The sequence below is a fragment of the Nicotiana attenuata genome, chromosome 7, assembly GCF_001879085.1.
Source record: "Nicotiana attenuata strain UT chromosome 7, NIATTr2, whole genome shotgun sequence".
In the NCBI taxonomy this organism is placed as follows: Eukaryota; Viridiplantae; Streptophyta; class Magnoliopsida; order Solanales; family Solanaceae; genus Nicotiana; species Nicotiana attenuata.
In genome coordinates this window covers 71,407,228-71,418,862 of record NC_031995.1, presented here as the reverse complement: position 1 = coordinate 71,418,862, position 11,635 = coordinate 71,407,228, and the positions used below count along the sequence as shown (strand labels likewise).

Here is an 11,635-nt window from a genome sequence, read left to right as displayed (position 1 = left end):
GCTAGGACATTAACCAGTGGTATTGGTATGATTTCATACCCAATCTGGAGATGTAATGGCAGGACATATAGTTTGATTGAATTGCAATCATGGTTCATTGGTATAGGTTCCAATTGGCAGAACATAGGTGCTTATAGGAGCTTCAGGATTAGTGAGTGCAATACATCAGTTCTACATGGTTCTTTATCGAGATAGTGTATTATATTTTATTTATCATTATGTTGACAATTAGTTAGATGTGTATTAGCATAGCTTTAGATAGTATTGGGTCCCACATGTAATATGTATATATATATACTCAGTTGAGTTTCTAATACAAGTAAGTTCATTCTCACAGTTAACCGACTATTCTTTCTCTGTTTCCCCTGTTCTCCTTCGAGAACCTTCTGTGGTTCCACCATTGTAGCTCAAGCTTGAGCTCTACTCCTCTAATGGTTGTGCATCTTTACATGGTATCAGAGCGAGGTATTCTACTCACCATTCTCTCCGACTTCTCTTAGTTCTTTTGGATTCTAGAACCACAGTCACAATCTCTGTCTTTTTGCCCTAATTTTTCTCGATCCGACATTCTCCTCTTCTCGTTTCTTTTCCTTTTCGACAAATTGGTACCGTTTTATCATGGCTATCCTTGATCCAAATAATGATTCTATAGTTGAATCAACTGATTCAACTCACGTCGCCATTACTGATCCCGGAGTCAACCCTAGCTGCCCTTTTTATATGCATCGATCAGATAATCCTGGTGCGATGTTGGTGACAACTCCGTTCACTGGTATTGGATACCGATCCAGGATAAGAAGCGTTCTTCGAGCCCTCTCAGTTAAAAATAAAGTAGGATTCATCACTGTTGAGTACAAACAGTCAGACCTAGATTCTCCGCAATTTCGTCAATGGGAAAGGTGCGATGATATGGTAACCTCATGGATCCTGAATTCTCTGTGTAAGGAAATTGCTGATAGTGTTGAATATGCTAATAATGCCTTTGAACTCTGGAGAGAGTTGGAAGATAGGTACGACCAGACTAACGGTACCAAATTGTATCAAATCCAAAAGGAAATCAATGATCTAGATCAGGGAACCCTTGATGTTACTGGATATTATACGAAAATGAAGAAGCTTTGGGAAGAATTAAACATGATAAATGCCAAGTCACAGTGTAGTTGTCAATGCACTTGTGGGGCTTAAGAGAATATGCACAAGGCTGAGCAAGATAGAAGACTTATTCAATTTCTCATGGGTCTGAACGAAGTGTATACCACAGTGCGAGGTAGTATACTCATGATGAATCCACTGCCTTCCATGGCACAGGCCTTCTCCTTGTTAATTCAGGAAGAAAAACAGCGAGAAGTGAGGCCACATAATCAAATCATGCTTGACTCTGCTTCTTTGAATGCTAGTATAACTTCACACAACAGCTTCAACAGCAGAACACTTGTACATAGCAATTTCAGAACCAACTACTCTCCAAACAATTCCTCCACGAGTACTAGACCTCGCCCCTTCTGTGATTACTGCAAACGTGCTGGCCATACTAGAGAGAAATACTTCAAACTCCATGGATATCCACAGGATTTCAATCAGAATCCCAAGTACAATAAGGGCAAAAGGACTGCAGCTAATGTACATAGTGCTCCACTCGATTCTTTTTCTATGAAAGGTGAAGAAACACATACTCAAGGCAACAATTCCAATGTGAGTCTCACTAAGGAGCAGTATGGGCAGTTGGTGGCTTTGCTTCAACATTTTCAGACCAACACTGAAGGAGATAGTTCAGATAACAATGTGACTGGTGGAGCTGTGAACTTCGCAGGTATTTTTGCCTACTCTGCCTCTGTTCTTTCTGTTGATTATGGGCTACTTTCATGCAAATGCTTTAAATCGAGGGCTGAAATTTGGATCCTAGACTATGGAGCTTCCAATCATATGAACTTCAATAAATCTTTACTCACTCATATTAAAACCCTAGTATACCCTATGTTAATCACACTACCAAATGGCCATAGAGTTAAAGTCACAGAAATTGGACCTGCCACATTAGCACCAAACATTGTTCTGCATAGAGTCCTATTTGTTCCATCCTTTATGTACAATCTTATTTCAATTCACTCTTTAGCTTCTCAACTCAAAGGTTTGATTGCCTTCTCTGATTTTCTTTGTCTTCTGCAGGCCCCTTTAATGAAGAGGCCTCTGGAGATTGGTAAGGTCAAAGATGGCTTGTACCTTCTATGTTCAAGCTGTCTGAAGAATTCATGTTCTGCTACACATGCCTCTTTACCTGTTTCCTGTTCTGTTTTGTCTAGTCCTTCTGATGTAAATAGTTTGCACTGTCAGAATTCTACATCATCTGTAAATGTTCCCATTACAATTCACAGTCTTTTGTAAATAATTCCATCAATAATAAAACTCAGTGCATTTCCTCAAATTCTCTTTTATCTAACAAGAATCAAGATGATTTGTTGTGGCATTACAGATTAGGCCATGTGCCCTTTATCAAAATGAGGGGGATATCTTCTATCCCTGTTCAGTTCTCAACTAAACAACCTTTCCTCTGCTCCATTTTTCCTATGGCTAGGCAACCAAGACTTACTTTTCCCCATAGGACTAGCACTACTACTTTCATTTTTGAACTTCTTCATGCAGACCTCTGGGGACCCTATCACATTACTACTCATGATAAGTATAAATATTTTCTCACCTTAGTAGATGATTATAGCAGGGCCACTTGGACTCACCTCTTGAGTAGCAAGTGCAATGTCTTGCAAGTCATCAAAAATTTCATATCCTTAGTTGAAACCCACTTCAATTCCACTGTCAAATACCTTAGATCTGATAATGTTTCAGAATTTGTCAACATGGAAGCCTTGTCATTCTTTCAGTCTAAGGGAATAGTTCATCAGAAAACATGTCCCTATACTCCTCAATAAAATGGAGTTGTGGAGAGGAAACACAAATACCTCTTGGAAACTGCCAGGGCACTCCTTTTCCAGTCCAAGCTGCCTTTACAATACTGGGGTGAATGTGTATTGGCTGCAACACACATTATAAACAGACTTCCCACTACTTACCTAAAGAACAAATGCCCAATTGAGATCCTCTATAATAAAGCACCAACATATTCTCATTTGAGAAGATTTGGATGCTTGTGTTTTCCTACCATACCTAAAGTCCATAGAGACAAATTTGAACCTAGGACCACTCCCCATGTCTTTGTGGGATATCCTCATGAAGCTAAAGGGTACAAGGTTTTAAATCTGGCCACCAAAAAGATTCATGTTTCTAGAGATGTAATTTTCCATGAGCACATCTTCCCTTTTGCTATCCTACCTACTTCCTCCTCTTCTTTTCCATTGGTACTCAATTCTGCTCCTTGCACAGTAGATGTGCCACCTCCTACAACACACCCAAGTGACTGTGACTGTGTGTCTAGACCACCACCAGATTCAGTTCACACCTCCAATGTGCCTTCACCTGTGATAGTATCACATCCCAGTTGTCCCTCTTCTCCAGAATCTCCTGCACTTCCTCCACCACCTCACATTCAGGGAAATCATGAACCTAAAAGGTCTACTAGAGAACATCATTTACCTGTTCATCTAAAAGACTATGTGTGCTCTTTACCCAACTTATACCCTACTGCTCATCCTCCTTCTAATCCAACACCTCCTGCTACTGTATCCAATCCAGATTCCTCTTTTTCTCTCAATGCTCTCTTCTCTAAACACCATCATGTCTCCTTCACCTCATTGGTTCCTGATAGTCAGCAACTTGTTCAAAGTGTTTGCCATGATAGTGAACCAAAATCTTATGCAGAAGCAGCCTTGAATCCTGTTTGGCAAGCAGCTATGTCACTAGAGTTTGAAGCTCTTCATGCCAACCATACTTGGGACCTAGTTCCCTTACCTCCAGGGAAGAAACCTATAGGCTGTCGATGGGTATATAAGGTGAAACACAAATCTGATGGTAGTATTGAGAGGTTCAAGGCCAGGCTTGTAGTAAAGGGGTATACACAACAAGCTGGTGTTGATTACACTGAGACTTTCTCACCTGTTGTAAAAATGACAACTATTAGAGCACTTGTAGCAACTACAGTGAAGAAGCTTTGGGGTATCTTCCAACTTGATGTCAATAATGCCTTCCTTCATGGGGATTTACATGAGAAAATGTATATGGACCTGCCTCTTGGTCTGTTGGTTGACACACCTGGCCTAGTATGTAAGCTGCACAAATCATTGTATGGCTTGAAACAAGCTAGTCGACAGTGGTATAACAAGTTGGCTGAGGCATTGTGTTCCAAGGGCTATGTACATTCCTTCAATGATTACTCCTTGTTTTACAAGAAATCTGACTCCTCTGCTATATATGTTGCTGTCTATGTAGATGATGTAATTGTCACAGGGAATGATCCAGAAGAAATCAACAGTTTGAAGGCTTTTCTACATGCTCAGTTCAAGATCAAGGACTTGGGTCGATTGCATTATTTCCTGGGTTTAGAGGTCCTCTACAAGGAGGATGGTGTGATAATCTCTCAGAGAAAATTTGCCCTTGACCTACTGAAGGAGTATGAATGCCTTCATGTTAGTGCCTTCAGCTCACCATTGGATCCTACATTCAAACTTCAAGCCAAGGAAGGTACACCCTTAGCAGACCCTTCTGTCTACAGAACCTTGATAGGCAAGCTGAATTTCCTAACAAATATAAGGCTGGACATTGCCTATAGTGTCCAGCACCTTAGTCAGCCCATGCAAGATCTCAGGGAACCTCACCTCAAGGCTGCCTATCACTTACTTAGATATCTGAAAGTTGATCCTACTCTTGGAATCTTCTTGTCTGCAAAACCAGATTACACAGTTAGGGGGTATTGTGACTCTGATTGTGCTGCCTGCCCAGACTCTAGGAAGTCTGTCAGTGGTTATCTAGTCTTACTTGGTGACAGTCCCATTAGTTGGAAGTCCAAGAAGCAAGCTACCATCTCTTTTTCTTCTGCTGAAGCAGAGTATAGGGCCCTGAGAAATGTAGTTGGAGAACTGGTGTGGCTGTGCAGACTGTTTGCTGAGCTTGTTGTTCCTTTTCCTTCCCCTGTCACAGTGTTCTGTGACAGCCAATCAGCTTTACACATAGCTCATAATCCTGTTTTCCACGAGCGGACCAAACATATTGAAGTAGACTGTCACTTTATGAGAGACAAATTGCAAGAAGGGCTGGTTTCCCTTCATCATGTTGGGACTGATCATCAACTGGCTGATGTTTTAACCAAAGCACTTACTGGAGTCAAACATGCAGCAATGATGAGCAAGTTGGTTGTGACATCTTCACCTCCAACTTGATGGGGGGTATTGAGATAGTGTATTATATTTTATTTATCATTATGCTGACAATTAGTTAGATGTGTATTAGCATAGCTTTAGATAGTATTGGGTCCCACATGTAATGTGTATATATATACTCAGTTGAGTTTCTAATACAAGTAAGTTCATTCTCACAGTTAACCGACTCTTCTTTCTCTATTTCCCTGTTCTCCTTCGAGAACCTTCTGTGGTTCCACCATTGTAGCTCAAGCTTGAGCTCTACTCCTCTAATGGTTGTGCATCTTTACATTCTTTGAGGGATCATAACTGGTATTCAGATTCACTAAAAGGTGTACGTTATCAAATCAGTATGCTATGCAGTGTCATGACATTATTCAGTGGTATTGACATGGATACATGTCCAATCTGGAGGTGTTATGGCAATTTAAGTATAAGGTTTATGTTGCTGGATATGGCACCTATCATTGTTTCAGTTTACATAGATGTTTCTTGGCCTAGAATTCATTCATGTTATGCAGGGAACACAGATTTGATGGCTACATTGCCCATGCAGTTGGTAACCTTCGTGGTTATATGGCCATTCCCAATAGATGGTGTTGCTTGGAGATTCACATTTGCCTTGTCCTTTGGAACGCAAATCTTGGCGCTTGGTGAGAGCTTTAGAGGTGCTACATTAAGGTTTTGCACTTGGCTTGTGGGTACACAAACCATCTTATGTGGGGAGTTGACTGAGACACCAATTGTAGTACTTAGCTTTTACTATTTTGTTAGCTTTTGCTTTAGTTTAGCATATTTGAGACTTGGTTTAACCATTTGTAAATATTGGATCCTTGTTTTTGATTATTTATATATTAGCCACTAGGCAACCTGCCTAGTGGTACATTTGCGGGGAAAAAAAAACCGGTCAAATACTAATTGTTGCTCAAAGTATTTTTTAAAATTAAATAGCCAAATATAAATTGTTTCTTACCAATAGTACTTTTTTAAAAATCACTTTTGAGAAAAACACTTTTCAAAATAAGCTGATTTTAGAAGTTTGGCCAAATAATCTATATGTTTTCTCTCTTTTTCCAATGAGGGACAAAGTCCTTTTAAGAATAATCTTTTCAAATATTTTTGTTTTTCTCCATTTCCCACTCACGTCACTGAATCAAAAAACCTAACAAATCAACATCTAGACTCTAGTTTGGGGACGGATGGAGCTCAATAAGAAAGCTTTTGTGTAGAAATGGCAAGTTCTCTCTCTTGATTTTTTTCTTCTCCAAAAAGAGAGCAAATTAGGCTGAACTATTCTAATAAGAAACTTTTACGCCTTTGATTATTTTTCGGAATTTTTGTTTTTAAACCAAACAATAAAAGGGAGTTATCTGAAGGGAGAAAAAAAGAAGCTCGGGAGTATTTTCTAGTGTTCCCAACACTCCAGACAAAACCAAAACTGACAAATGAAAGGTGTGTGAACAAATTTAATAAGTCGGGGCCAAATGTGTGAAAGCTATTTCAAGATTAGACAATTCGAGCCCAACTGTGAGACAGCACACATTAACAACCACATCTCACTCGTACAACACCACACGGCTACCTGGCGGTTCTATTTAAGTGGAAGACTGATACCCGATTTATTATACTTTTGTTCTAACCTGTTATAACTTATAAGCAGTGGCGGACGCACGTGGTGGCAAGCGGGTTTAACTGAACCCGTTTCACCAAAAAATAATATTGTGTATATGTATAAATTACAATTAAAGCTGCATAAATTTTGTATAAATATTTTATTGAACCCACTTGACAACCACTATTTTACGACTAAAGTTATGTACTTCTAAGATTGAACCCGCTTGCACAAAATCCTGGGTCCGCCACTGCTTATAAGAAGCTATTTATTTTAATATTCAACTTATCATATTCGACTTACTGGTATATAGTTATTCGTTGTTGTAAGTTAATTTAACTTAACAGTGTAAAACACACACTATATGCTATCACCACATAAAATTAAACCCGTTATTTTCTGTCTGAAAAGAATTATTTGTTACCAGTTGTTTTCCAAATTCTTTGTTATAGACCCCAAAGGAAGAAAGGGCTGATTAAAATTACTATTTTTTCTTTAATTTACTCCCTTTTGTTTCCTAGCATATTACTTCTTTCGTTCCCTACACCCTTTGATATTGAACGATCGGATCTGGAAATAGGTGCAAAATTGAGTAGATAACATGACACTAGACCCTTGAAATCGATTGTTTGGCTTCAATGAATATGGAGTTGGTAGAAGAAATGAATCAAAACTAAGGGATAGGGGCGTGTGAACTCAAAAAACCAGATTAGTTTCATTTCGTTAGAAACAACTGAAAAGTAGTCAATAGTTTTAGTTTTTTTCTTCTTTTGGAATAATACCTAATTGCCGCATTGGGGTTGTACCAAAGTGTCAGTTGCACCCCTTAAAAATACAGGTATCCTATGACCCTTGCACCCCTTAAAAATACAGGTGTCCTATGACCCCCTGTATTTGTTAGAAATATAATAAGTACAATCTTTTGAGCTGACGTAGCACTTGCTTTGATTTGCACCTGATAAACCGTGCGTGGAAGCTCTAAAAATTTATTTTTTCATTTTTTTCTCTTTCTTCTTTTTCTTTTCTTCTATTCTCTTTCCCCTTATTACTCCATCCGCCATTATTACACCCAGCTTGCTTCTGCCATTTTCTTTTCTTCTTTCTTTTTTTTCTATCTTTTTTTTCTTTTCTATCCTTTCTCTGTTAATGTCTTTTCTTTCTTTCTTTTTTTACTTTTGTCTTCCTTGCCATATTACTCGCCGGAAACGTTGATAATTCCGGCAAGAAGCAAATCTTGTTTTGTATGTTTTTTCCTTTTTAATTTTTACTTTTTTTCTTCTTTCCTTTTCTTTTTTTTTTCTTTTCTTTCTTTTCTTCTTTCTTTTTCCCCTTTTTTTCTTATAATGTTTCTCACCGGAAAAAATGGTGATTCCGGTAATGCTATCTTTTTGCTAAGTCATCTCCACCGTTTATAAGTGGGAGAAAATGGTGAAGAAAAAGAAGGAGAGATAGAGAGAAAGGAAATGTAAGAGAAAAAGATAAAAATAAGACCAAAAAATAAATAAATAGAAGTCTAAATTGAACTCCCTGGGTCCACCAAAATACGTTTAATTCTAAAATCTAAAATATTAAGAGAGATTACTAGGGCATCGTTGTACGGTAGTAGGAGTGCATCAACGTCCTCTTCCATGAAGGTGATGTCGTCCTTGGCGACTTCCCGGAGTCTTCTGTTGTGGATTACCGATACCTTTGTCTTTTGGGAAGCTGATAAGGTTACACCATTGATCTCGTTCCCTCCAAAAATCATGTTGATCATTAGACGAGGAGGATCTTCTCCCGTCTTTTAGGGCTCCGCATTATCTCAGTTACGACCGTAGTTATTTTTTGCCCGTTCACTTGAAACTCTCTGAGATGGCCATTTTTCAGTAATGTCGCCACCTCCTCGCGCAGATGTCGGCAGTTCCCTGTCCGGTGGCCGTTTTTCCCATGATATTCACAGTATAGTTTAGGATCACTCTGACTAGAGTTGGATCTCATCAGCCTTGGGAACTGTGCTTCCTTAATGTTCCTCATCGTTTATACCGGTTCCACCATACTGACGTTGAAATTGTACTCGTATAATCTGGGGTAGGTGGAGTCCCGAGAACCTAATGTCTCTTTACCTGCAACGATCTGTTGTTCTGGCCACGGTTGGCTCTCCTATCAGTAAAGAACCTGTCCCTAGACCGGAAACCTTTTCCGCATCCTTCGCCACTTTCGTAGGGGAAAAACTGACCCTTAGCAGACTGTCCATCTGTGTTGAAATCATCTTTCAAATTTTCCTTATTCTTCACTCGGTCCCGACCCTTGATCGATGCCGGGAAACCGAGATATTCATCCTCTATTCTTATCTTTGATTCGTAGAGGTTGTGGACATCCGCCCATATTATTGCCTAGAACTCGAGAAGACTTTCTTTTAGTTTTCGGGAAGCTTCAAAGCTCCTTAGGTTCAGCCCCTTAGTGAATGCCTCAGCTGCCCATTCATCTAGCACGGCCGACAGCAGTATTCTTTCCTTCTGAAATCTGGTCACGAACTCTTGCAGCAACCCGACTCTCCTTGAGCAATTCTGAATATGTCGGCCTTTCGGGCTTGCACCTTCCTGGCCCCGGCTTGGGTCTTAATAAAAGAATTTGCGAGCATCTCGAAGGAATCTATTGAGTTCTCGGGTAAAAGTGAATACCATGTTAGGGCCTCCTCCGTGAGGGTCTCCCCGAACTTCTTCAGCTAGACTGACTCAATCTCTTGCGGAACTAAGTCATTTTCTTTTACCGTCGTTGTATAGGTAGTGATGTGCTCCTGAGGATCCGAGATCCCATCATATTTTGGCACGTCTGGCATTTTAAACTGCTTCGGGATTAAGTCTGTTATCATGCTTGGTTTGAACGGAAACTGGGTGTATTTCTTTGAGTCTGGTCCTTTCAACACTAGCGGTACGCCCGGGATTTGGTCCATTCGGGCATTTATTTCTCTCATAAACCGCATGAGTTCGGTTTTAAAGGGATCATTCTCGTTATTGTTTCCAGATCCGCTGTCGTTCCCCCCGGCACTATCGAAGTCGACCTCACCCCTTCGGGTGTTGTTATCAACCCTTTGTGATGTTTGATTTGCGGGAGCACTGGGAGGAACTGGGCCTCTTCCATTCGCGTTGTTGGAAGCACCCGACAATGCTTTCCTCAACTGCGTCATGACCTGATATTGTCATGAGAGATGGCTCATAATAGCCTTTTGTTGTTCCCCCAGGATTATTACTATTTCTGTGACGTGCTCGTCTTTAGCATCATTAGGAGTTGCCTCCCGAACGTGTCGTGGATATTTTCCGCCATGGACCGATGTGGCTTCATCCCCCTTGTTGCGGGTATCATTGATCAAATCTTCGTGTTGAGGCTGATTTCCTTGGGCATGAACGTTGTGTGTGATGTTGACATCGTTATCTGCCATTTTTTATGATTTTTTGCTTAGAAACAAAAACTTAAACAGGTTAGTAATAGGTGCAAGGATCAACCCAATTACGCAGCTGTTTAAGCCCCACGGTGGGCGCCAAATTATTTATCCGTAAAACGATACAATTGAATTTGTAATGTGGTTTATAGACAAGCGAATCGATTTGATCCCAAAATGATAAATAAATAAAATAAAATGCAAGACTTACCGTTGAAATCAAGATAAGACAGCAAATAGCCTGGTTCTGGGAGTAGAGCTTCTGAAGGAAGCAGTATGAATTTCAATAAGTAAGAAATGAAATGTTATTGAGCTTTTGCATAATATATAGCATAAGTTTTTCAGAAAATTTGTGTCCCATACAATGGCTGTTGAAGTCACTATTTATAGTTTCACCTAGGGAACAAGGTCTTAGGATCAAGCCCCTCTTAAATGACAATTATGGGGCCTAATGAGGAATGAGTAACGGCAGACTATGAATATCAAAATTCTCTATAACGGACTGTGTATTTAATATTGCAAAATATTTCTCATTGAATTCCACCAGATGGCACGCATTCGTTTGTCTTTATTAGCAATATTCCCTTCGGGGGCTTTCCGGTGTCAACCGGAGCAGTTGCCCCTGTCTTGGTTTCCAGATGTCTCGCTTTCTAGTTTGCTATTGACGCATTTCTTGTTTCTGTTATTACTTGCCATTGGTAATTCCGTAGTTTGCTAGCAGTACTTCGTTCATATTCTCGCTTGCTACCTTGGATTTAGTTTTCTAAATATTGTCTTGCTATTACTTGTTATCGGTACCTCTATCATATTCTCTGCTGTTATCTTCGATTTAGTTTTCAAATTATATTGTATTTGTTATTACTTGCTATCAGGGCTTCTTTCACCTTCTTTAGCCGAGGGTCTATCAGAAACAGTCTCTCTGTCCTTCCAAGGTAGGGGTAAGGTTGCGTACATCCTACCTTCCTCATACCCTACTTATGGGATTACACTGGGTTGTTGTTGTTGTTGACGCCAATTTTCAATATTAAAAATAAAATTGAAAAGAGAGAGGGAAAAAGGAAAAAAGGAAAAAAAAAAAAAAAAGTCTGCCCGTGATTGTGTATCAATCAAGTAGAGGCCGGGGCATAAGGACAGTGACATAGCGCGTATGATGTAATAGCATACCAGACTCTCTCTCTCTCTCTAGTAATATTTTATCTAAATATCACAGTCAAACCCACCAAGTTTGACTCATAAATAAATCCCTATTTTTATTTCTAAAAAATGTATAATTTAGAACTTTCTCCACTATATATCACATTT

The 11,635-nt window shown here is 39.6% G+C and overlaps 1 protein-coding gene across 1 annotated transcript; it reads left to right on the top strand.

Moving 5' to 3' along the window:
* LOC109230159 lies at window positions 619-1,185 on the top strand. The gene has a single exon (XM_019395684.1). It carries the CDS (start codon window positions 619-621, stop codon window positions 1,183-1,185), a length of 567 nt encoding a protein of 188 aa, XP_019251229.1.